The 27,644-nt window shown below is 37.5% G+C and overlaps 1 protein-coding gene across 4 annotated transcripts in view; it reads left to right on the plus strand.

Moving 5' to 3' along the window:
- The window catches only part of LOC146520079 (nuclear GTPase SLIP-GC-like), a 30,865-nt gene extending 4,505 nt beyond the window's left edge, over nt 1-26,360 (plus strand). For 2 of the 4 annotated variants that reach the window (XM_085157426.1, XM_085157427.1), the window contains 15 exons: nt 583-796; nt 918-1,139; nt 2,019-2,225; nt 2,309-2,483; nt 3,908-4,001; nt 4,090-4,177; nt 4,318-4,439; nt 5,384-5,557; nt 5,645-5,799; nt 5,911-6,028; nt 6,153-6,261; nt 6,357-6,487; nt 6,674-6,755; nt 6,960-7,041; nt 7,193-8,805. In XM_085157426.1, the coding sequence (XP_085013552.1) occupies nt 2,425-2,483; nt 3,908-4,001; nt 4,090-4,177; nt 4,318-4,439; nt 5,384-5,557; nt 5,645-5,799; nt 5,911-6,028; nt 6,153-6,261; nt 6,357-6,487; nt 6,674-6,755; nt 6,960-7,041; nt 7,193-7,262 (1,284 nt within the window). In that variant the 5' untranslated portion in view covers nt 583-796; nt 918-1,139; nt 2,019-2,225; nt 2,309-2,424 and the 3' untranslated portion in view covers nt 7,263-8,805. Of the gene's footprint in view, nt 1-582; nt 797-917; nt 1,140-2,018; nt 2,226-2,308; nt 2,484-3,907; nt 4,002-4,089; nt 4,178-4,317; nt 4,440-5,383; nt 5,558-5,644; nt 5,800-5,910; nt 6,029-6,152; nt 6,262-6,356; nt 6,488-6,673; nt 6,756-6,959; nt 7,042-7,192; nt 8,806-17,597; nt 17,637-18,779; nt 18,822-18,924; nt 18,964-19,385; nt 19,411-19,552; nt 19,625-19,896; nt 19,985-20,187; nt 20,405-20,560; nt 20,759-23,672; nt 23,880-23,979 lie in introns of those variants that run through there. The other 2 variants (XM_085157428.1, XM_085157429.1) reach the window with 2 other exon arrangements.
- Nucleotides 26,361-27,644: the final 1,284 nt, after the last annotated feature.

Here is a 27,644-nt window from a genome sequence, read left to right on the forward strand (position 1 = left end):
TTTAATGTAGATGGGTGGATGTGGGTCAGCATTCCTCTTGTAGTCCACGATGAGCTCCTTGATCTTCTCGGTGTTAAGCAGCAGGTTGTTGGTGTCGCACCACTCAGCCAGATGATAGTTTGGTTCCATATTCACCAATTAGTTTCTTGTGTCAGTCTATTTGGTGTGTTGGTTCTTTGTTTAGCTATTTTACGTTATACTTGTGACTTAACAGCAGTACAACTATAGATCACAGAATTATTTATTAGTAAAATAAAACTATCCAAGTTAAGACCAACAAAGACTGATATTTTTAGGAGGTTTTGGTGACTTAACTACATTTTTTTTCCTGTTCCTGTTATCTACCAACTTTTGGGGGAAACATTTTCACTTTAACTGACACAAAAAGGAAGATGCGGATCAAAACAACATACAGTAAACAATTAGTGGTGTATGTGTATAAAACTAAAATATTTAGTGATATTTCATTTGATGATCACTACCATGATTATAACTGTCTTTGAAACTCTCTTTTTTAAAGCATGCATAAAAATGTTTTCATGACTGAACCAATTAACCCATATTTAAAATCTCATTCATCAGGAAAAAGATCAGTGATTTGGAGACAGACAAGAGGGAGCTGGTTGGTGTCTTTGGTAAAACCGGGGCTGGAAAGAGCTCTTTGATAAATGCCATAATTGAAGAGAAGAATCTTTTACCTTCAGGAAGCATCAATGCCTGCACCTCAGTCATGATCAAAGTAGAAGCCAACACACACAACAAGTATGAAGCAGAAATTGAGTTCATCACAAAGGAGGTAAAATGAATTCTCAAAGTTTGATTTGTACTTAAAGCTAAATCATTTGTTATAGTGCAGTTCTTGGGGCTTAAGGCTGGGTACATTCCTCCAATAAATGGCTTGTCATCTATTTTTGTAGGAGTGGAAAGATGAGTTGTGGTCATTTCATCAGCTTCTTGACAATAATGAAAATCAGGAAAAGGAAGACGATGATGATTATCGTGATGCTGTTGAAAAGCTGTCAGCACTTTATGGAGAAGAATGGAAAGAAAAGTCTTCTGAAAACCTCATGGAGAACAAATATTTCAAAGAAATTCCAGAATTTCTCCAATCCAGGCGGAAGATATTGAGATGTGAATCAGTAAGACAAACTCATATTACTACTATAACTGACAGCCATGATAGTCTACACACTGGGGATGCTGGGAAGGGCAAACAGGTGAAACTAGGACAACCTGGACACAAAAAGGGAACTGAAAAAATAAACAAAAGACTAAGAACTAGAAACATAACTCACTTCTGAAAACGGCATGCAGCATAGATTCAAAAGTCCAAAAAACAAAACACTGAAAACAGATCCAGTGATCAAAACAAAACAGATCTTGCTGAGATCCCACAATGATCTTTAGATGATCACATTTCCAGAAAAAATAAATCTGTTCTTGTAATAACTGTGGTTAACAAGACCCAAGACTGGTCCAGGTCCGTGATGTAGAGCATGATTTTTATTTTTTTAAATCGCAATAAGAACCTTTACGTCTTTACGCAACAGTGATCAGTTCCCTATTTTAACCTACTCTTACACTTTAAATTGCTCTGTAAAAATTCACTGCTGAGCAAAGTCAGCAAAGACTGAATCAAAGTGGCCACAAAGTAAATCAGTGTCTGACAGTCAGTTAAAGTGGACAACTGTGCAAAAGGCCGACATGAAGTAGTTTCTGCTAATAGTAATACTGGCTGTTGAGAACAAGAGTGTTCATAGCATGATTTAAATAGAGAATAAAAATTAAATAAATCATAAAAATTATTTTAATTTTGGATTTGATTGATGTTTTTCTTGGTCCAATATAACACAAGGGGAAGCTTGTACATGACACAATCTGATCATTTAAATCAAAAACACTAAACACTAATTACTTAACTTTTTTTTATGTCACTGACTTTTTAATGATTTCTATAAAGCACTTTCTGTGAGGACTGAAATTAAACTGCACTGCTTTACTTTCATTATTTATTGCAGGCTAATGAACTTTCTGCAAAATGTGTCAAGTACACAAGAAGTGATTCAAAACAAGGAGAAGGTAATGAAGGAAAAAAGTGGTTTTGGCCACTAGTGAAGTGTGTGACTGTCAGGGTGCCAAACAATCCTTTTCTCCAGCATGTCACACTTGTGGACCTTCCTGGAAATGGTGACTGTAACAAGAGCAGAGATCAGATGTGGAAAGGGGTAATTCACATTTACTCCTCTTTGCTTATACTGTGAACAGTCATCTTTCAATGAAGCACTGAGACATGTTATTCTCCTTTCAGATAGTTGGAGATTGTTCTACTGTGTGGATTGTGACTGAAATTAATCGAGCAGCATCAGAGAAAGAGGCCTGGGAGATCCTGGAAAGTGTCAGTAGTCTGATTGGAAATGGTGGCGAATGTCAGCAAATTCATTTATCTGCACCAAGTCTGATCTTCTTGATGATTCAGATGATCTGTAAGTACATTTTGAATGCTGATCAACTACACGGTGTTTCCATGTAAGATCAACGCAGGCTAGAATGAAACACAGAGTTGAGCCTTTTTTTTTACATAATTTTTTTTATAATACAGAACATTTGGGTCAAAGGGAGTCTCAGAGGCAGATACAATTTTATAAAGTTTATTGAATATGGTGGACTGAGTAATAAAGAGAGAGGGAGTGGAATAGTGGAGAGTGGCAAAGGTAATAGATTTCTTTAGTTTTAGGGACAGCAAGAGAGAAGAGGGTGAGCAATAACAGGAGAGCAGGAGGAGAAAGAGTTGCAACTGGTATCATAGCAGCTTTTATGTGTGCACAACTGATGTGAAGTTTAATAGGTTTATTTACAATGAAAGAAAAATATAAACTGAATAAACTAATATGAACTGGTGAATTAGTGGAGAACACCACCGTAGGTGGCAGAGATGCAGTGCCACAGTCAGTCTTTAAATTCAATCTAGGCGATAACAATGAGTTATATGTGTGCGACAGTCAGGGAAAGCTCAGCTTAGTCAGAAAGGGAGCCTCCCACATTTTTGCCTAAAGGCCAAGCCTACGTCCACAGCTACACTGGTATTTATGAAAATGCAGCTTTTTCTATAGGTTTGGGCTTTTCATCCACACGTAAATGGCGTTTTGGATCACTGAAAACTGAGATTTTTTTTAAACTCCTGCCAGCTTGGAGATTTTCGAAAACACAGTTTTTGCATTTACCCGTGGACGAGGAATAGGGGGAGTTAGTCACGCAACATCAAACATGACGCCACGCTGTGCGCCACGTCATTGTTTACATTTGATGAATTTTCAAAATGGGAGACGGAAACAAAATACTATCTGAATTTTTTACACACTTACATATACACATGCAGTTACTGTCCTTCTACTTAGAAAGACAGAGGTGTCAGAGTAAAATACACAGACACTGTCACAACCCAAGTCCCAACACCAATGCCTTTTTTCAGTCCATGTTATTTTCAATGCCGTATTTCAGAGAGCTGTGACTCATGATTATAAATCACTAAGACAAATGTAAAATTGTCAGTTTCTTTCTTTATTGAATAAACTCAGGCCAAAAGAGCTAGTGAGATAAAATCCAAAATACAGTTTAGTTATTAACATTGGAAATAATGAAGGCACTTGAAAAGAAAAGAGGACATAATTCTATTAAGTTAGGATTTGGCATGTTCTTGACAGTGTTTGACTTTGTTTTTGCGCTTACATGTGAACAGAGATATTTTTTTAAAAATGCACTCGATGCGATTTTTAAAAAATGAAAAAATACCTTTGTACGTGGGGATGTAGCTCAAGAGTAAATCAAAACCACCCAGCCTGCCCCAGATTAATGATGGTGATAATAATAGTGATGATGGTAACAGTACATATATGCACATTTGTTGTAGTTCATCAGCTGATATCCATGATCGAATAGTTAAAAGAAACATTCAAGCCAAGGATGGAGTAAGGAAAGAATTCAACAAGAGAAGCAAGATTAAGGTGAGTTTTATAGACTGACAGAAAATCTAATGTAAAGACTCTCCATAGTTGCAAGGATGCTTTAAAATTAAATCACATTTTTCCCCAGAAACACTTCACTGATGACAGTTTCAAAGTGTTCACAGTGAGCTCCAAAGAGTTCCTAAAAGGGAAGCATCTAAGTCCAGATGAAACTGGTAAATGAAGTCTCCGTTTTGCTAACAGAATATAAACAGCTGAAATGCACGTGTTATTTTAGTTTGCTCTCACTGAAAGAAGAATTATTTAATTTGAATTTAAGTAATGTCAAACTGGCACTGAAATTTCTTCTCAACAGAAATACCTCAACTTCAGGGATTTTTGCAAGATCTGAATGACTGTCACTCAGAGACAGTAAACTATGTGAATGGAGCTCACGGGATTCTGTCTCTGATTCACGGAGCCAACTCCAGAGGAGTGGTAAGGTCAACTAATGCTGGGCATACACTGCGATTTTTTTCAGTCGCGTTAATCAGCTTCTGCTCAAACTGTACGATTGAATCACAGGGGTGAGAAGTTCGTAGGTCACGGAGCAGGGTCTCACACTATACGGCCCGATGCTCTGATGTGCTCACACTGTGCGTCCATAACACAAAATCTGTCTCTCCCTCTCTGTCTTTTACTCACACAGACACACACACACCACCACCATCAACATTACTAAATTGCTAATGAAAAACATTGACCAGGCAGCTGCAAATGAACAGCAATGTCCATCCACCTATTTTCACGGTTGTTGTGGTCGTGATAATTTTGTGAGGCCACATCGAAAAGGCTCAGATGAGCTTGCCAAAGTTCTACAAGTTGTGCCTCCATCGCTTATGTCCAGATCACACGCTGCACTGCTGTGCTGCTGCTCCACCTTTTCACTTCTGAAAGATGGAGCTAGTGTGAGAGGCTGCGTTGACACCCTCACAACAAGCGACAGGATTTCAAACAGGTTTGATTTTCTTACGATCAAACGATTGATGATCGGGAACTGATCGTGAGGTATTAATCGCTTCTTGTTACTCCACGTATACTACACGATGCATGACACACGATTAGGGGAAAACTCGGACCAATCCCGAAAACGGTCGCACGACTGAAAAATCGTCTCAAAATGGACCAAAAATCTCAGAGTGTATGCCCAACTTAAAAGATACACATTCTCTTACATGATGGGATTTCCCAATTTTTTCGAGTATCTTGTTTTTTTTAATCTATTAATTTATGATTTATTAATTGATTCATTTATTTTTGCTGTTCAATTTTCTTCTCAGGTTCTTATTACAGGACAGTGACTTTTAAAATCAATTGATTTCATAAATCTATACGAAACAACAAGTTGTTTTTATGATTTTATTCCTTCAAAAATTTTTCAGGATGATAAAAAAGCCGAGGTGTGTGCAGAACTTGAGAGAAACACGAACCTCCAACTTCGTAATGTCAACAAAGAAATGGAAGACACCTATACGGCTTTTGAAAAATATCTTGATGATGGCGTTGAGAAATCCAAAGGATCATACGGAGAAAAACTCAAGAACTTCTTGTATCGTGTATGTATTTTAAATATAGTTACAACAAAACAACATATTTTACATGAATATGTGTTTAAATACTTCTTCTTTTCTTTTCTGTTTTAGGGAAAGAAGGGTGGTGCTTTTCACAAGGTACTGAAGTGTGTTGTTAAGAATGGTGGCGTCTACAAACCAAAGAAAGGGACCTTAATTAACCTTAATATGAAGTTGGCTTCCTGTCTGATCGACAGCATTGATGATGAATTCAGAAAGACCTTCCCGTAAGAAAAAATAAGTTCTAAGCAGTCACATAATATTATCCAAGATATGTAATTATAACATATAAACTTGCCAATTCTGCCATTAATAACCACAATGTTTATATGTTTTAGAAATGACTCAGAACATGGAGCATTCAATGGAGTCATCGATACATTTTCTCTTAACACCGATTCTCTGTTTGAAAAGTACAAAAATGCTGAACTGCAGCTCAGATTTCTCAAGACAGAGGTAAGAGATGAAACTTTACTGACATAATGAACAGTAAATGGAAAACATGAAAAATTAACCTTAGTTTTATGGCTTGATGTGATTTCAAGTGATGTTCATCCATATTTCATGTTTGTTTTCTAAGGAAGAAAAAATTAAGGCAAAACTGAACAGAATGATGCGGAAACAGAAGAAAAGAGTCTACAGCAGTCTGACAGAGACAATTGAAGACATTATGGATGAAGGCTACAAGAGTAAGAAATAAGATCAGAGATTCACAAAAACACATATTTATATTTATCATTATTCAGAAAGAGAAATCTGATTGGAGCTTTCTGTCTTATTGTAGAGGCTGCAGAATTTAGTGGAAAAGACACACTGTACAACATGAGGGAGACTATTACGGACCACGTGCACTCAAAGGAGGACATGTTTGAGAGGGCAAAAAATACCATGTTGGAGAAGTTGCACAGTTTGATGGTTTGTCATGTTTTATGAAAAAATGGGATGAACATATGAAGGCTTTTTCCATATTTAACTGGAATACACAAAAATATGTTTCCATTTATGTTTTTATGCAGTATCTGAGAACCTTCTAAATGTAATTGTATTTGACTTTAACACAATATTTTGATCTGTGATAAGTAATAACAATTTTTAAAATAGGAAAAAATCCTGAAGACTCTGGAGGAAACTATGAAGGAATCCATTGAACGTTCATTCAAGACTGATGGGGGCTTACTCCCAGGTAAACAGGACAGTTTGCTGTATTTACATTTGATAAAGCTTCCTTCCTTTTCCCTTTATCTTTGAAATCTTTCACCTGATAGCACAGTCTATTTACCTATTTGTCTCTCTATTTTTAAAATTAACTTATAATTTACAGTCACACACACTATTACGTGAGTCACTCTTGGGGGGGAAACAATTCAAAAAATGTTTTGTTTTTCAGATGTTTCAACAGAGCTTGAGATGGTGAAGAAACATTATGATAAACTTGTAGGCACTCCAGATGATGAAACATCACTAACTGGGTAAATCCTTATATGTCATCATCAGTATTACATAAAAAAATATCTATCTATCTATATCTATATCTATCGATCTATCGATATAGAGATATATATATATATATAGATATTGGTCCTTATTGCTCATTGTTAAACCTTTTTTTGGATGTTTCAGATTTGCTGACCAGGTAGAAACTGCAGAAACCTGGACACAAACAGGTCTTCCCAGAGGAAGTGCTATTTAAAACAAAAAAACATCTGATTTGGTCTCAATCATTTTCAGTTGTTTTTATTTGGTCCCTTTAAAAGTTGTTTGGTGACATTTGACTTTGATTTTGTGAATGTCATTATAAGTGATTGTGGACTTTTATTTCTGTAAGACATATTTATCTTTTAATGTTTTAAATCTTGAGGCTGACAAAGAAGTTTGAGGAAAAACTGAAAGGGATTCACATCACTCTACATATATTTCAAATATATTTTAATCGTTTTATTTTATGAGTTTAGTTATGGTTCATTCAGATGACAATGCAATGATATAGCACATTTCAGTACATATAAAATTAGTGTACTTAACACACAAGATAAAAAATGGTAACACTTTATAATACAGCCCACAACTAAGGTGTAATTAAATGGAACATCAATGTATTTTATCTAAAATTACAATTAAAATTGTGATTGTATTTACCTACAAATATTTAAAGGTAACAAGTCATTCAGACCATTGCTTTAAGATTTTTAGTATTAATGACTCCTAAAATTGATCTTGTAAACGTTGATTGGTCATTTAGGGCAAGTAGCTCCATCTCCATGCAGCTACAGGACTAGTTTTATCTCTCTACATTGTGTCCAGGTTTTCCTCCAATAAATGTTTCAGTAGTTCTTTTCATTATGGAATTAACGGTCTGATTATGAAATTTAAAGTAGTTTTTCATCTCAACCTTTCACACTCAAATATGTGTTTTTGACAGGTTTTCATACATTAGAGCCACAGCAGAAGGTGTTTCTCTTGAAAACAATATCTGAATTAGGATTAGATGGATTTTGTGTATGAAAAACACGACTAGTCATAAATTTATTTGTAAAACTTAGAGTTTGTTTGCTTTTTTTCAAGGACCCATTCATAATTCCTGTTATGCTCTTTAATTGTAAGTTTCTTGCTCCCAACAACCTTTCTGACCTGTCACCTTTCTTTATTCTTCACAAAAAATTTAATTATGAACATTGTTTTGGCAGTAGTATCAGCTGACTCTTTATTGATATTTTGTGCTGTTGACAGAAGTTAAGTTTGTCTAAGGTGCACCTCTGTCTCATCTAACAGCCATTGTTGTTGTTGCAGGTCTAGTACTCTGTGTCATTTGAGTCCCCACAAAAGAACTGAGTGTATTTTGTATAAAAATATATTATCACATTATTTCTAAAAGCTTGTCTTACATTGTTAATCCCAATTTACCTTAGAAATCAATTATATGTTTCAGGAAAAAAAAAAGATCTCTCCTTTTTTTTAGCACAAGTATCCTAAAATGCCATCACGTTTGTGCATTTTTGTTCCTCTTCATTATAGCCTTACTCATAATATTATAGCGAGATGTCATTTCAATTCTAATTTTCTAATGCTTAAAGTCTTTGAAGTAAGTCCCTGAATTGTCTTTAGCCCCATTACTCCAACGGAAATCCTTATGAATATCCTGAATGTGAATTGTTTTTTGTTGTTGTTTGTTTTCTTTTGTTTTTTTAAGGAAATCTAAAAAATTTAAACCAGAATAAATATCAGTCTTTCATCAACCTTTTCTTCCATTTTTCTGAATGATTCACAGATGTGTTAAAGCATAGCATGTCCACCCTCTTATGGTTACTTACAGTATAAACAGCATCAGTCAGTGATTCTTAACCATGGGGCTGTGAGCCACACCTTAAGAGCCGCAAAATACTTTTGGTTTTTGTTCCCTGCCCATGACAATCTCAGTCTCAATACAGCTTCACACCGTTTGGTGGGAGTTGTTTAAACAGCCTCAAAAAGCAAGAAGAAAAAGACAAGTCTGCCTGCTGTTTGCAGTTAGCAAAATATATGGAGAAGTTCTTAAAATGCAAAAAGAAAGATAAAGGTGACAACCCCCTCCCAAAAGTCAAAATGTTTGCGCAAGTACAGCTTTGACTTCCTGAAGCATGGGTTTGTGAACAGAGGAAATGAGGCGGGCCCGAGAGCCCAATGTGGAGTAATGCTATACATTGAAGCACTGAATTGATTTGGCCTGCCACTGTATATATGTGCCATGAGATCATCGGAGGGGCTGCTGCAAAGAACACTCAAACAACACTGTGAGCCACCGAATCATGGACATGGCCTTAGACATACAGCATCAGCTTCTGGAAAGAATAAAAATACTCATTTTTTCTCTTTACATCTAGATCAGTCCCTTTTTTCTTGTCTCTTTTGCTGTAGTAAAATTTAATTATAATTTTTTTTTGTGTTATTAAGCTTGACTTGAGCCTTTCAATTTCTACTTGCAGTTTGATTTGTTTCATGAATTATTGACCTGTTTGGCATTTTTTATGTCCAGGTTCACATACATGTAATAAATAAATGTCTTTGTGATTTTTACATTGCATCATGTCATCATCATGTTTATTTGGCAAGGTTTTACCTGTTAAAATGAGGTAGAATTGATTTAGTTATTAAATATAAATCAAACCAAAAGCAAAATTAATTTATTCAATACAGTGTTAATATCTGAATGGGCCCTGGGCCACTTTGTAGTGAAAATGTCAGGCCCTGAGATAAAAACAAACAAAAAACAAACAAAATGTAAGAACCCCTGACATAAGTGATAATGGCTAATTTAAGCAAAAAACGTCTTCCTCGTTTTCCACAGTAACAAGGTGGACATAGTAATGAGCAGGTCGATCATTGATGTGATATGCCCATTTTGTGTGTATTTTTAATTTATTCAAAGTATGAGAGGTGTTGGATTTGATCTAGCAAACCTGTTTAGTTTGAAATATTAGTGAGGACTCACTTGACCGTAGTCTTACAACCGACTGCCCACGGCTGTTGCATTTGACAGAGTAATGCGGCTGCTTCACTTAGGCTACTAGCAGGTTATTGAGTAGACATCTGTGTAGCGGTTTGAAATGTACCACTTTTTCCTTGTCAGGAAAAAACTTCCTGTTCATCTGAAATGGCTTGGTTTTCAGTGGTGAGTGTTTCAGTAATAATGTTCTTTACGGCACCTCATAGCATCTTTGACCCATGACAGAGATGTAGTAAAATAAAATGAAAAAAAAAAAGTAATTTCAAATCAAACTTAACTTGAACAATAAACTTATTGCCATACATTTTACATTTGGTAAGTGGTCAGTAAGAATGCGATACATTGCTCATTTTGTATATCAGTTTGTTTATTTTGCTCATTTGCTCATTTTGTTATAATGGTTCCTAATTCCTGCTAAACACTTCTTTACTTTCACTCTGACAGAAGCTAGAATGCTCTCACTGATGTGAAAGGCATAATGAACAAAATCAAGCACCATATAGACGACAAAGAACAGCTTGGTGCTTTTATAAAGTGAGTATATAAACATTTAAGTAAGACCTTTTACTTTAGGGATAATTAAGCATTATTTATACAGAGGACCAAATCTCTTTTTGTAAGACCATTCTGGTCAAAGGAAATCATACACATAAGAAAATTACATATATATGTTATTATATGTATTATATGTATTATTATTATTATTATTATTATTATTGCCGTTAAGTGCCTTTGCAACTTGAATTTTTCGTTAAATGGGGTCTTCGTAAGCTGGGGTTCCACTGTACTTTCCTTCATACACTTCATGCATAATCATGTACTAATTACACATGAATGTTGTGCGTTTACCAATCACAGCATACTTAATATAACTTCTTTCTTAATCATAGATGGCAAACTCAGAGAATCTCACATCTCTTAGACTTCCACAATATAAACATGATTAACTATTTATTTAAATAAACTCAATTTTATCACTCTGTATCCCGATTCCCATAAAAAGGCTGGATGTTCAGTCCTTTTTTTTCCACTTTTAGACAGAGACAAACCAGGGGATCTCATTGTCTTTAGTACTTTGAATCTGGAATGAAAATCATTTGTTTTCATTTTATTATCACATCACAAACTGCAGATATTTTATGTGGCCCTACAAATGTTTTCATGCTGTCCCTTTTTGTGTTTTGCATAATTTAAAATGAATACAGCAGGGAGGAAAAGAATGCATGTTTGTGTGAACCACAATCATTTTATGTAGCAATAAAACATTTGAGTATGTTCAATACTCCATTCTAAAAACACAAACACTGATTCAGCAACAAATTAGAGCCAAGATTTATCAATTCTTTTTGCTTTAATTGTCAGTGAATTTATCAGGTATACACTATAATTCAGCAAGTCAAACTTTACAGTTGCATATTATTTGTTGTTTGAGGGTGGGCTGTTAACTATGACAGAGAACATTTACAATTTATATTTTTATTAGTATTTGTAAGGATTAAAAATGGTAGTAAAGATTTCAGACTGAGGTTGTTTTCGGCCCTGAATATCTTAGAAATATGGCACCTAACCAGATTTTTACTCTGGATGGCATTATCTTCACCTCCACTAACACTGTGAGGAACCTTGGAGTGATTTTTGACCAGGATATGTCCCTCAATGCACATATTAAACAAATATGTAGGGCTGCTTTCTTCCATTTGCGCAATATCTCTAAAACAGGGGTGTCGAACTCCAGGCCTCGAGGGCCGGTGTCCTGCAGGTTTCAGATCTCACCCTGGGTCAACACACCTGAATCACATGATGAGTTCATTAACAGGCCTCTGGAGAACTTCAAGACATGTTGAGGAGGTCATTTAGCCATTTCAATCAGCTGTGTTGGATCAAGAAAACATCTAAAACCTGCGGACAGTAGCGGTTTTTGATACGGCCGACACGGGCGGTTGCCCGGGGCGGCATCACAGGCATCGGCAAAAAAAAAAAAAAAAATTGTTCGTAGTCATTCTGCCCCGACGTCATTGCCAGCGCATTCTGGGGTTTACTATCGGCCATTTGCGGGAGTAAAGGCGCCCTCCGTTTGCGAGGTGCGCCTGCTGCTTGCGGCACAGGGAGGAGAGGGCGGGGCGGCAGGGGATTCTCTGGCTGGAGCAGCATCTAATAACCAACTCGCAAAATCAAACAAAATAAAAACAAACCAACAAACACGAACACACCAGACATTATGATACAGATTTATAATTTGCACCGATTTTTTTTCGAAATTGAAAGTGAGCGCGAGAGCCCTCTGTGCACCTGCTTGCTGCTGAAGTCAAAGTAAACTTTATTGTCATCTCCGCTACATACAGTCCAGTATATAGAGAGACGAGACGACGAGGCTCCAGTTACAGCAGTGCAAGTAAACAAACAATAAATATAAGAAGAGTAAGAAAATAAATATACACTTTAGGATGGGGTAAAGGGCTCAATAACAATTTTATAATTTATATTTTATAGTTTGATAATTTAAAGTCTCACACACAACCCGTCGAAAGGGCAGGGGGGCGGCTACTTCCAGAGCACATTTAATTCATAATGTTGTAAATCCAAGCCCATTATGTATTCATGATTTGAATCCTGGGTTGTGTGAAATCCCAGAAATACACCCTAGACAAAGTGAATCTGTGAACTAAGGTGTAGGTCTATTAGGTTATGTTGCGGTGATCCTCGGGTTGGGGAATGGGTGTTCATACTGGAGTGCAAAATTAAAACCAAGATGGACAAGAAAAGTTCAAAGCCATCAGGTCCTCAGTTTAGAAAAAAGAGAAAAGAAGAGGAAGAGAAAGGAGCAAAAGATACAGGTAAGCAGATGTGTCATTGGATAATGGCAGCTCATCCTGAACAATCAGAATACTTTATTAACCCTTAAGGAAATTATGTGCGTTACAGTTGCTCCAAGAAGAAATGGTAAAAATAGTAACAGTAACAGACTAAACTCCAAACAATACATTATGTTACAGATTTGAATATTAATTAGTCATTGTCAATTGTTGATTTGTCCTGTTCTCATTGTATGACAAATTATGATAGCTGTCTGGTAGCTGTTTGCATACTATGCATGTGTGTGTGTATGTTTCTCTGGTGAAATTCAGTATGGTTCCGACAACAGTTTTATGTTTGTTATGCTTTATGTACAATCCTTAATATTTATACACACATTTACACACACACACACACACACACATAAAGTTTTATGTGTTAGAGGGAATGTTCGCCCAGGGCGCCAAACAGACTAGGACCGCCACTGCCTGCAGGACACCGACCCTCAAGGCCTGGAGTTCGACACCTGTGCTCTAAAATTAGAAATATCCTGTCTCAGAGTGATGCTGAAAAACTAGTTCATGCATTTATTACTTCTAGGCTGGACTACTGTAATTCATTATTATCGGGATGTCCTAAATTATACCTATTATATTGGCTTCCCTTCATTGGCTTCCTGTTAAATACAGAATTGAATTCAAAATCCTGCTCCTCACATACAAGGTCTTAAATAATCAGGCCCCATCTTATCTTAATGACCTTGTAGTATAGCACTTTGCTCTCGCACTGCAGGCTTACTTGTTGTTCCTAGAGTATTTAAAATATTAAAAGTGTTATTTAAAAGTAGAATGGGAGGCAGAGCCTTCAGTTTTCAGGCCCCACAATATAGAACCAGCTTCCAGTTTGGATTTGGGAGACAGACACTAACTTCTTTTAAGATTAGGCTTCAAACTTTCCTTTTTGCTAAAGCCAGTGTTGGGAAGGTTATTTTAAAATGTATTCCATTACAGATTACAGAATACATGCCCCAAAATGTATTCTGTAACGTATTCCGTTACGTTACTCCATGAGCGTAACGTATTCTGAGTACTTTGGATTACTTAATATATGCTGTTTACAACTACGTGAATGTACTATTGCTGTGATTTATTACTGTTACTGACGGTCCGTGGCTCCGAACCGTAGTAAAGGGACCTCTGGCTAATACGGTGGGTTCCGTGTCGGGCTCGTAGCCGAAAAAATAGCTTTACTTTGTTGTCTGGGTCAACTTTGCCAGAGAGAGGCGTTGAAAGGCTGCTCCAACGGAACTTATTGTTTCAGAAGAAAACACGAACACAGTGTACAGTCGAGTCATAGCTTACTTACAACTGGGCTCGTCAGGCACTCTTCTTATTTACATGCTCCAGCTCCCGTTTTTGCTCGATGACAACTCGTACTTTTCCTTTTTCTCCCTCCCTCGCTCACAGACACATAACGGGTATGGCAGTCCATTCTTCCTGCAGCACGGACTACACTGCCCATGATGCTACATTCTTTAGAGCTATACCTGTAGCATTCTGCCTATTAGCTTAGCACAACAACAAAAAGGCCTCTCTCACCCAGGAAACACGCAGAGAGAGAGCGTCACCCTGTAACCATGGCAACCGTAACACTGCCGCCTGGAACAACAGAACATAGCTGTCAAACAAAACCCAAACAGTCCTGAACCGCCACAATATGAAACAGGAAAGTACCGCCGTGTAATCCATTTATTTCAACAAAGTAACTGTATTCTAAATACCACCTTTTTAAACGGTAACTGTAACGGAATACAGTTACTCATATTTTGTATTTTAAATACATAACGGCAGTACATGTATTCCGTTACTCCCCAACACTGGCTAAAGCATATAGTTAGGGCTGGACCAGGTGACCCTGAATCCTCCCTTAGTTATGCTACTGGGGGATTCCCATGGTGCATTGAGTATTTCTTCTTCAGTCACCTTTCTCACCCACTATGTGTTAATAGACCTCTCTGCACTGAATCGTACCTGTTATTAAACTCTGTCTCTCTTCCACAGCATGTCTTTATCCTGTCTTTGTTCTCTCACCCCAATCGGTCGCAGCAGATGGCCGCTCCTCTCTGAGCCTGGTTCTGCCAGATGTTTCTTCCTGTTAAAAGGGAGTTTTTCCTTCCCTCTGTCGCCTAAGTGCTTGCTCATAGGGGGTCATATGATTGTTGGGTTTTCTCTGTATGTATTATTGTAGGGCCACCTTGCAATATAAGGAGGCCTTGAGGCTGTTGTTGTTGCAATTTGGTGATCTATAAATAACACTGAAATGAAACGAATAGTAATAATAAAGAATTCTTTAAAAAGTCTTCATCACCCAACATTGCTTCACGCCTTTATTATCAGTACAATGTGGCAGCATATAATAAAACCTATGGTGATATTTTAATCTAAGAACCTTAATGTAGTTTGGCAACTTAATAATGTTAGTGGCTCCATAATATAGTTATTTTTCTGTTTGCCTAAGAAGTGAAAGATCCCTGATTTGATTCTGGTTAGCAGCACAAATTCTTAACATATGAAGCTGTCTGTTGTGATGAGCTCTTGTGAAAAAGGGAACAGTTGAAAGTATTTTTCTCCCTTTTTTGATGTTTTTTTTTTTTTCAGTGTATTTTAAGTATAGATGAAACTGCGTTTTTAAACTATAATATTTGTAAACTTTAATCCCTTTGATTGATTTTAAACAAACAAAAAAAAAAACACTTCCTCTGAGGCAGGTTACCCGTCTGCCACCCACTCCCATCTGCGCTGCACAAACACCTCCTCTTCCTGCCTTTCTCGGTTCTCCGTTCTGCTTTTCCCTGCACCGCTTTATTCATGTTGGATTTACCTTTCTATTATATGTAACATTTCTATTATATTGCAGTTGCAATAGTGCAGTCTGAGCCACACAGTTCAGTTTGATTTTAACCGTATCCGTTTGTGGACTTTGCTTTTTGCTCGATTTTTATTTTTTCCGCCTGTTTCCTGTTTGTGTCTTACTGCTTTCTTCACCCGCCTTTTCCAGCATTACTTCTAACAAAAGGTGAGCAGTTTAAACTTTTAATCTGAATTTAATATCAGTGTCTCTGATTATATATGAGAGTGCGACGATGGCGCACTTGGACAGTTCTTTTAAATTTGACAAACAAACAAAGTCTCCACTGTAGTTAAATCTAGCTTTTACCAATTACGCCAAATTGCCAAGGCCAAGCCTTATATACCCAGCAAGGACCTTGAGAAACGTATCCATGCCTTTATTGCATCTAGATTAGACTACTGTAACTCCCTCTATTTGGCCTCCAATCTACCCTTCTCCGCAGACTTCGGCTTGTTAAAAATGCGGCGGCACGCCTCTTAACTGGAACTAGCAGGTTTGATTCTATCACCCCTATCCTCGTTGACCTGCATTGGCTTCCCATCAAATACCGTATTGATTTTAAATGACTATTGGTTACCTTTAAAATTATAAATAACATTGCTCCCAGCTATCTTGTTGAACTTCGCAGCTTGTACACTCCTAGTAGATGGGCCTGTTGCTCTTAGTGCAACCTAGGGCACGGTTGAAGACCAGAGGGGATCGTGCTTTTGCCATAGCTGCACCCAAACTCTGAAATAATGTTCCTATTGCTATTCGTGAGTCTGAATCAGTTCAATCTTTTAAATCGCGGTTGAAAACCTTTTTATTCAATTTAGCCTTCCCTAGTTAGTATTTGTATCCTGCAAATGTTCTTTTATGTAGTTTTAATGATTTTATTTTATTTTCTTGCTGAATAATCTCCTAGTCGAGTTGTGTTTGTATTTTCTTTTACATATTTTCACTGCGCTGCGGCTAATTAGTGCTCTCCACCTGTTGGTGTATTTATCCCCTGTTAGTTTCCTTTCTTTAAATTATTGTATTACTGTAAAACACTTTGGTGTACCGCTGGTTTAAATGTGCTATACAAATAAAGTTCTATTGTATTGTATATGCATTAAAGGATTAAAGTTGATCACAATGTCTAATCTTTAAAGCAGTACTGTCTGGTTAAATGTTGCATTTTATATTTCAGTTTCATTTCTTGGTCATGGATGATTTTGTAAGAAACACACTGCTTGAATGGGGCCTAAGTGATTGGGTGGGGAAATTTAAAGGTAAAGTATTGATCTGATTGACAGATATTGATTATGATTTGATCTGTTAACTGTAAAACAGCTCATAGAACTGTGCGGATTGCTTTTTCACTCATTAGCGAGAATTTCTGAAGCAAGTTGAGAATAATCTTATCTCTTCAATTTTACTTTTAATTACAGATGAACAAATTCAATGCGAAAAGTCTGTATTTTGCTAGATGATCGAGAAATTGAGAATTTGATCACAAAAGCTGACCAAGAGTGATATTCAAGAATAACCTCAAGCTGTTAAAGGTAATTGATTTCTTTGACAATCATTGTTATTTTAGTGTACAGAGGTGAATTTTTGTTAGATTTATCTTGATATTAAAAAAAATGTACTGGCAGTAATAATATGTAGCATAATTTTTTTAATTCTTCACTAATATGGATTTACAATGTTTTGGTGGTGCTAGAAAGAAATAAACACAAATCAAGAAATAGTCACTTCTTTTCAATTAAGTACAAACTATTTTGTTTCTTGAGATTTAGTATCTATACGAGAAATACAATTTTTAATACATGTTTAAGTGCTCAGTATTTTATTCGGCTTTGCACTGTTTATCTGCAGGGTAAACAGGAGCATGCAGAAGCAGCTGGTTTGGTTCAGGTAAGGATTATAATGAATTTCAGACATTGGGCCAACTACCTGAGACATAATAGTTTCATTCTGTTGCCTATAGGATTACATACCAATTGAATATTAATTTAGTGACCTTCGATTGACATAACCGGATGTCATTATTGCCAACGTAAATTACAATTTTACTGAATTTATATTTACCCTTCGCCAGCAGTTTTAAATTTCTCACAGTGTCGCCTGTTCAGGCCATCTTGACTGATGTCTCTAGCTGTACATGTCTCAGAACAGAATCACCAATTACCAGAGTTTGATCCCCTGCGGGTGTGTCGCCAAGTAGGGAAAAACAGTTAGACACATGAATGGGTTGGTGGTGTACCAGGGGCTTCCTCGTCACCCAGTCATCTTGTTTCCCAGACTGCTCGGGACAATCTGCCAGAGGAAGCCAATGGGGCCTACACTACCTTCGGCTGTGCTGGCTAAAGGGGCCTGGCTAGCTACGGGATGTTTAAGGGTGTGAAGTCGAGTCTCCAATTCTGTGTTCCTGAGTGAATGGTCGAAGATTACACCTTGAAATACGTTATAAGTTTTTAATTAAATTGGCTACCCAGATAAACTACACAAAAACACCACTGTGTGTTGAACAAGAAGTCATACTCTAATGCAGAAAGCAAACACCAAGTGACCCACTGGTGACAGTGTTTCACTGGCAGTAATTATATTTAATTGTATTAATTCTAGGGCAGCACGGTGGCACGGTGGTTAGCACTGTTGCCGCACAGCAAGAAGGTCCTGAGTTCAATTCCAACATCAGGCCGGGGTCTTTCTGTGTGGAGTTTGCATGTTCTCCCCGTGTTTGCGTGGTTCCCTCCGGGTACTCCGGCTTCCTCCCACCATCCAAAGACATGCAGCTTGTGGGGATAGGTTAATTGATTAATCCAAATTGTCACTAGGTGGGAATGTGGAGTGCGAATGGTTGTCTGTCCCTGTGTGTTGGCCCTGCGACAGACTGGCGACCTGTCCAGGGTGTACCCCGCCTCTCGCCCTATGACAGCTGGGATAGGCTCCAGCGCCCCCCGCGACCCTGAAAAGGATAAGCGGAAGCGAATGGATGGATGGATGGATGTATTAATTCTTAACTAATGAAGATTTTAATTGTTTTGATTGTGACAGGAAGAACAAAACTCAAATCAGGAACCAATTGTTTTTTTCCAAGTAAGTTAAAAACAGTTTTTTCCCCTTCAGATTTAATGTCCATATGACAAATACATGTTTAAGAGCTTAATATTAAACACTGCTTTGCACTTTTTATCTGCAGCTTGAACAGGAGCATGAAGAAGCAGCTGATGCGGTTCAGGTAAGGATTGTACTGAACTTCAGACATTTAGGCCAACTGCCTGAGACAAAGTAAAGCTCCATTCTCTGGTTTATAGAGACTGACCACTCTCTACAGAAGCCAATAAATGACTGAATCTAAAAACTTAATTCATAGGGGGTTGGGGAATATACATTTTGCCCTAGCTAGGAGGTTTGCCAACCGTCTCTATAGCTCTTTGTGACTGGGACTTAATTATGCGAAAGAATTGTCTCATAGTATCACCAATGTTTACTAAGAAGAAGGTTATTATAATTTATTTTTCATCAGTCTACTGGCTAATTAAAAAAATTACTGCATTTACGTTTGTTGATTGTAAAACTTGTATGTTAATGTCCTTTAAATGTTGTTAACGAACAATGCCAATGCAAATAGTGATCTGTATAGCTGATATTCATCCTCAGGTTTTGCCATCCACAAGTTCCAAAGGTAAGATATATACCATCTATTACATCTGATATTCATCTTTCAAAGCAGAAATATTTTCATTTTGACTAAATGATTCCATTGAGCTCAAGTTTGGATATCGAGAGAGACCCAGCCAACAAACGGATATTTTTTTGTGGCTTAGGAAAGCGAAAGTCGGATCTTCAGGCTGAGTCCCTCAAATGTTTCCCAGCAGCTAAAAGACGTTGTGACTCAGGTATTTTTATTTGTCTCTAAACAACATATCCAATGAAATTTTTCTTGTATAGCAAGAAAAAACTTTATCATCAGGTTGCTGGTATCTGAGGTATTATATAAAATTTTTCTTATTTCAAATCAAACATTGAACAATCAACTTGTGCCATAAGTACTTGGTAAGTGGTCCATAAGAACCTGATACATTACCCTTTTTGGATATCAGTGTACCACATTGTGTGTTATAATGGTTCATAATTCCTGCTAAACACTTCTTTACTTTCACTTTGACAGACACCAGAATATTGTCTGAAGTGAAAGGCATAATGAAACAAATCAAGGACCGTATAAACGACAAAGAAGAACTTGGAGCTTTTATAAAGTGGGTATATAAACATTTAAGTAAGACCTTTTACTTAAGGTATAATGAAGCTTTATTTATATGAGATCCAGATCTCTTTTGTAAGACCATTCTGGTGAACGAAAATCATACACACAAGGTGTTCACAAAGAGATGGCTTTCTAATTTTGCGATACATTTCATTGTTGAATAAATTAATTCACATTTAAACTCTTGTTCCATAGGAATAAAATCAGTGATTTAGAGATTAACAAGAGAGAGCTTGTTGGTGTCTTTGGAAGAACTGGGGCTGGAAAGAGCTCGTTAATCAATGCCATCATTGATGAGAAGAATCTTTTGCCCACTGGAAGTATCAGCGCATGCACCTCAGTCGTGATTAAAGTGGAGGCTAACACACGTAGCTTAAAGTATGAAGCGGAAATTGAGTTCATTAAAAAAGAGGTACAATAAAATGAATGTTTATTTTTTACAGTATATGTATATATAAGTATGTATATAATAATTATATAATACATAATTATAATAATTATGATTTCTAGTTAGTCTGCATGACATTTAAGAAAACCCAAAGATTGTTTTTGTTTTATCTTGTTTTAGGAGTGGCATGATGAATTATGGTCACTGAAAACTTACAAGAAAGGTGAAGATGACTATCGGGACATGGTTAAAAAGCTGTCAGCCCTGTATGGAGATGAATGGAACGACAAATCCCCTGAAAACCTTTTAGAACCAAAGTATTTCAAAAATATTCCAGAATTTTTTGAGTCCAAGAGGAAATCTTTGAATTGTGACACAGTAAGGTCAAATGCTATTCTATTACTTAGAATGTTTCATGTTTTACTGAGTGAAATTTGTTTGCAAAGTCTGAAATTGATATAATTTATAGACGGCCTACTCTATGCAAATTGGGCTTTAACTGTTATTAAAAAAATGAAGAAAGAGAAAAAATAGAAGCAGAGTAGAATATAATGCATCTTTGATAAGTGCTACAGACCAAAATCACAAAACAAATCTGTTCTTGCCTTATCAAACCTCAGTGCTGCTTTTGACCCGTTTGAAAACTAGATGTGATCAAAGGACCAAAGACACAAGCAAAAACGTGAATATTTATTTACAATGTTTTCCAGCTGCCTCCTGCAGCTCAGCACACTGAGCTCCCTTGTCAGGTCCTGCCATCCTACTTAAATAGGGGAGACTGATTCTTATATAGATCTTTTTTACTTTATCTGAGCACTCAGAGAGTGGAAAAACAAAAACCTCATTGAAGAAAAGCATTTCAGACATACTCCAGATTTTTTAAACTCCATGAAGAAATCTTTGGAATGTGACACAGTAAGCTCAGAAACTCTAAATAATGCATTCTTTGAGAAAGTATTTATGTTTTCAGTTTGCGAAGACTGACATAATTTACTGTCGGCCTACTCTATAGAAATTGGACTAATTTAACTGCAAGTTTAGTGGATTTGTAACTGAGAACATTTTTATTTATCACACCTCCAAATCCATAAAATGACAACCAAACGTACCAGGGCAGGTTCTAATTCTTTTTGTTTTTTAGTTTTTTAACAGAATGAGTGATAGTTGCTGTGCAACTCTGCAAGTTCATCAAACTTTAAAAAAGGAGAAAAAACAAACAAATTTGAGTTCCACTGAAATGGATTTAGAGGATTCGAAACAAACAAAAAATCATGTTATGGATAGATGGTATGAGAAAAGCTTTCAAAAAGTTTTTCATCCTAAAGAATGTCAGTAGTAGCTCCTGAGGTCAAGAGTGTACATATGGTTGTATATACTTACATTAGCCTGTGCTGTATTTTGGGTTTTCTGCTCCTAATTTACTGTAATTGTAAGTTTTAGCAAGATTGTAAAGATAGATAGAACTTTATTAATTCCTCGGGTTGGTTCCTCCGGGAAATTCAGTTAGGTATAGGTACATATTCAGGTATACAGTGGGGCAAAAAAGTATTTAGTCAGCCACCGATTGTGCAAGTTCCCCCACTTAAAATGATGACAGAGGTCAGTAATTTGCACCAGAGGTACACTTCAACTGTGAGAGACAGAATGTGAAAAAAAAAAATCCATGAATTCACATGGTAGGATTTGTAAAGAATTTATTCGTAAATCAGGGTGGAAAATAAGTATTTGGTCAATAACAAAAATACAACTCAATACTTTGTAACATAACCTTTGTTGGCAATAACAGAGGTCAAACGTTTACTATAGGTCTTTACCAGGTTTGCACACACAGTAGCTGGTATTTTGGCCCATTCCTCCATGCAGATCTTCTCAAGAGCAGTGATGTTTTGGGGCTGTCGCCAAGCAACACGGACTTTCAACTCCCGCCACAGATTTTCTATGGGGTTGAGGTCTGGAGACTGGCTAGGCCACTCCAGGACTTTCAAATGCTTCTTACGGAGCCACTCCTTTGTTGCCCGGGCGGTGTGTTTTGGATCATTGTCATGTTGGAAGACCCAGCCTCGTTTCATCTTCAAAGTTCTCACTGATGGAAGGAGGTTTTGGCTCAAAATCTCACGATACTTGGCCCCATTCATTCTGTCCTTAACACGGATCAGTCGTCCTGTCCCCTTGGCAGAAAAACAGCCCCATAGCATGATGTTTCCACCCCCATGCTTCACAGTAGGTATGGTGTTCTTGGGATGCAACTCAGTATTCTTCTTCCTCCAAACACGACGAGTTGAGTTTATACCAAAAAGTTCTACTTTGGTTTCATCTGACCACATGACATTCTCCCAATCCTCTGCTGTATCATCCATGTGCTCTCTGGCAAACTTCAGACGGGCCTGGACATGCACTGGCTTCAGCAGCGGAACACGTCTGGCACTGCGGGATTTGATTCCCTGCCGTTGTAGTGTGTTACTGATGGTGACCTTTGTTACTTTGGTCCCAGCTCTCTGCAGGTCATTCACCAGGTCCCCCCGTGTGGTTCTGGGATCTTTGCTCACCGTTCTCATGATCATTTTGACCCCACGGGATGAGATCTTGCGTGGAGCCCCAGATCGAGGGAGATTATCAGTGGTCTTGTATGTCTTCCATTTTCTGATGATTGCTCCCACAGTTGATTTTTTCACACCAAGCTGCTTGCCTATTGTAGATTCACTCTTCCCAGTCTGGTGCAGGTCTACAATTCTTTTCCTGGTGTCCTTCGAAAGCTCTTTGGTCTTGGCCATGGCGGAGTTTGGAGTCTGACTGGTTGAGGCTGTGGACAGGTGTCTTTTATACAGATGATGAGGTCAAACAGGTGCCATTCATACAGGTAACGAGTGGGGGACAGAAAAGCTTCTTACAGAAGACGTTACAGGTCTGTGAGAGCCAGGGATTTTCCTTGTTTGAGGTGACCAAATACTTATTTTCCACCCTGATTTACGAATAAATTCTTTACAAATCCTACCATGTGAATTCATGGATTTTTTTTTCACATTCTGTCTCTCACAGTTGAAGTGTACCTCTGGTGCAAATTACTGACCTCTGTCATCATTTTAAGTGGGGGAACTTGCACAATCGGTGGCTGACTAAATACTTTTTTGCCCCACTGTAGTATTACTAAAAGCTACAATACTCACTACACGTTATCGTTGCTCTTCAGTCATATTTTACTTTGCACTACTTCTTTAATCCAATTTGTAAGACACGTTCAGTGATTGTACAGGTTACGTGTTTTGCATTATCGTATTTATTTCATTTATTGCAGGCTCAAGAGCTATCTGAAAAACTTCGTATATACACAAAGGGTGGACCAAAGCAGGACGATGGATATAAAGCACAGCAGTGGTTTTGGCCACTAGTGAAAAGTGTGACTGTCAGGGTGCCGCACAATGAGCTCCTCCAGCATGTCACACTTGTGGACCTTCCTGGAAATGGTGATCGTAACAAGAGCAGGAACGAAATGTGGAAACAGGTAATTTATTCACATCCACTGCATCTTGTTTTGTCCTGTGTTGTCTGAACATTGTTTTGTGTAATTATTTAAAATTGCCATTCTATGATTCTCCTTTCAGATTGTTGTAGATTGTTCTACTGTGTGGATTGTGGCTGAAATTACTCGAGCAGCATCAGAAGTTGAAGCCTGGGAGATCCTAAAAAGTGCACATGGCCTCATTGGAAATGGTGGTCAATGTCAGCAAATCCACTTTATCTGCACCAAGTCTGATCCTGCAGATGATCGGTAAGTGAATTACCAAACCACACAGTGCTGGATGTGTAGGCAAAAGTACTCAATAACTGATATCAAAAATCATATCAAAGACACATACTATTATCAAGACTAAGATAGTACCAGTTTACTAGAGAATGCATTTCTTGAAGAAAATTCAGTGTGAACGCTGACAGCTGAATCGTTTGAGTTGAATTTTTATAATTACTTAGTCTTGTACACCAGTGTGTACACTGAATACACCAACTCATTCACATGAGAGCAGAAGTTCACACAGAATAAGTAGTTTCAGAGTTTGAAAGTAGCTGAACAGAATAAGCTGATTAATGACAAAAGAAAATTTAGACTTTGAAACTTTTTCTGTGTGAACTTCAGCTTTCAGCAATTCTGCACTTTGACTTTCAGATGAATGGTTCGGTGTATTTCAGCTCAATGGATATTTTTCCAACCAAAGATTCAGAAGTTATGACATTTCATCTCAAACAATTCAGCTATCTGCATCCACACTTGAGTTTTCTTTAGGAAATGTGTTCTCTAGTTATTCCTTTGTTGTTATTTCAAGGGCAGGGATTTTTTCAATATTTGAAAAGATCTTAAAATCCCTGCCCTTGAAATAACAACAAACATAGTGTTTTCAGTGGGAGAAATGTTTCGTCGTGACGAAAGCTTACTGCAGGTTACCCCAGCCTTATAAACAGTACCCGGAAATTCACTCCCTGTTTAATTTCACCAACCACTTTTGGAGCAAGGTTTTTACAGAACATTTTTTAACTCGCACTCGTGACCTTAAATTTAAGCTCTACACAAACAAAAATCCACACATGTGTAGAACAACTTCTTGGGATCCCCACAGTTTTTAAAACACATTGATATCACGTTCACTTCCCAGTTTATAAGCCATAAGGCAACAATTCACTCTATTACAGCATCCCTCATTTGAATATAATTTGTGTACTGGTTTGTCTGTGTCTCACCATAGTCTGGGTCCCACCTACGGGGTAATACTCACCACAAGGCTCATCTACAGTTTGTTAGCTTGTCATGTGTCTCACTGAGAGGTTTAGTGGGTAAACTGCTACTCTTTCTGTGGGGGGCCATTGCGTATTGGCTGTAATGCATTCAGTGTGAATGCAGCAACAGCTAATGAAATAAAAAAAAGATTGCTTACACAGAACCGTCAGAGAACAGGTTCGAGGCCTGGTAGGGACAAACTTGTGTTACATTATCAAAGGATAAACACCAGTTTGTACTTAGATAATGTAGATAACATTAATTTTTCACATTACTTTATGATTTTATTTGATTGTCTTGTTTATTTGTATATTATATTATATAGTGTTACCACCCTTGGGGCTGTGTTTCTGCATTAATTACCTATACTTTCATGAAGTACATTTGAGATGATATCCTGCTCGCTAAACACTGTTCATAGTGTTGAACTCTGCTTGTTAACCCCTAACTATGGTTGAACTTAGCTTTTTGTGGTGTTACTGCTCGTGAGGTTAGCCTTAGTTAGCTTTAGGTTTTAGGTTTAGTTAATTTTGTGCTGGTTATATGCCCAGTGGTCTGCAGTACGCGGCCCTGTCGGTTTTCTGTTTGAATTTTGCAATAAAACCTTTATTTCACTCCCTGTCCCCTAGCAGAGGGGGTTGTAACAATACCATGATAATCCTGTGTTGTTTATTAGGTGTATGCAAAGACAGTGTTTTGCACCAGGAAGCATCTCTGTGTAGACAATATAATTTAGAAGGGCAGTAAAGAAAGTCTGCATGCAAGTATCCTTGGGCAAGATGCTGACCCCTTATTTGCTCTTGATTGATTGATTGATAATATGTCAAGAGATTTATTCTAAATGACACTACCTCAGCTGAGAGTCAGAGAGTGGAGACACACACACGCTGCAGCTTTTACTTGCAAGGGTGGTCACAGAGCGCTCACACCAGAGTGGGGGCCCTGTGATCAGCGCTCTGTTCTTGCACTTATCTTTATTTATACACGAGAAAAGTAATACAAAAATGAATACATTTGTTCAGTGGAATGTTGGTACGTGAGCGTGTGTGTATGTGATTTTGTGTGTGTCTGTGTGTGTGTGGTGGAATGTGGAAAGCAGCTCTTTTTCCTGGTAAGAGGTCAGAACTGCTTGTTCTTACTATCTTACTATCGCTGTGGGAAGATTCAGATAAAAATATCAGAACAAGTTTTATAAAGAACAATCAGTTCTAAGTAGAGATGGACCGATCCGATATTACGTATCGGTATCGGTCCGATACTGACCCAAATTACTGGATCGGATATCGGCGAGAAATAAAAAATGTAATCCGATCCATTAAATATCAAAAAAGCACCTCACAAAACTTGCTACACGGCGTAACTCGGCTCATAACCGTAGCACGTCGGAGCAGTGTGCATCACGTGATAGAGCGGCTGTGTGTATTTGTAGCCTCGCTAGCAAACCAGCATTTCATCTCCGAGGAAGTTTTCCCAGAGAGAAGTAAAGCAAGTGTGTAAGTTCATCTCTGAATGTCTGTAAAGCTTATGGAGCGACTGCCTCTCTCTCTCTCTCTCTCTCTCTCTCTCTCTGCTGCTACTTCAATCGTGAAACTGCTTAATGATCAGCTGATCGGCTTTTCTGTCGCAAGTCCGTCTCTCTTCTTTGTTTTTGGCCCACTTCTCACCAGAAAGAGGAAACCAGCGGCTGAACAACAGCAGCACGTTTAAGCTTGATAAGCTGTTGTTAGAATTTGTTTAATATTACTTTCTACACCAGGATCCTTTTCTACGTAGCTGACGGCTGGTAACTGTGCAGGGGCGGATCTAGCAAAGTTTAGCCAGGGGGGCCGATAGGGCATGAACAGGGAAAAGGGGGCACAAAGACATACTTTTCTTTCTTATTCTCATTTAAAATGTCTAGCTTTTAATAAATAATTATCTGACTCTTACACCCAAAGTTTTAATCTGATGTAAAAATATATAGAAGTCCATTACTGTATATAGTAACTGTTAAGTCTAATATACCCTACACAGCAAATCCAGCATGTCCAGATTAACACTGTCAGATTTGATTTCAACACTTTTAAAGTGTCTATATGGGTCCACACCAGAGAGTGTTAATTTAACTCTTTTTGGAGAGTTGGTACGTTAACTCTGATTTAGTGTTAAACACCAAATCTGTCTGGAGTTGATAATTTAACACTTGGTGTTAAGAGTTTATATATTAACTCTCAAAGAGTATTTTAGTTTAACTACGTAAGAGTTATCTTCTAATTAATTCTAAAAAGCGGGAATTTTACTGTTCTGAACTTCTAGAAATTTCTTTTGGAAATAAACATTTACTAAAAAGACGCAATGGTAACAGTGTACATGTTCTCACTTTCATTAGAATTTTGTTTATCAAAAGGTCTGACATAGGTGAGCTGGTAAATGCAAATAACAGCATTCTCATCACTTATTTCAATAAATACAAAATACAATATGCATGTCCTTCATTCATCACTTTGTGGAACTGCAACG

This window comes from Neolamprologus multifasciatus, chromosome 4, assembly GCF_963576455.1.
Source record: "Neolamprologus multifasciatus chromosome 4, fNeoMul1.2, whole genome shotgun sequence".
In the NCBI taxonomy this organism is placed as follows: domain Eukaryota; kingdom Metazoa; phylum Chordata; class Actinopteri; order Cichliformes; family Cichlidae; genus Neolamprologus; species Neolamprologus multifasciatus.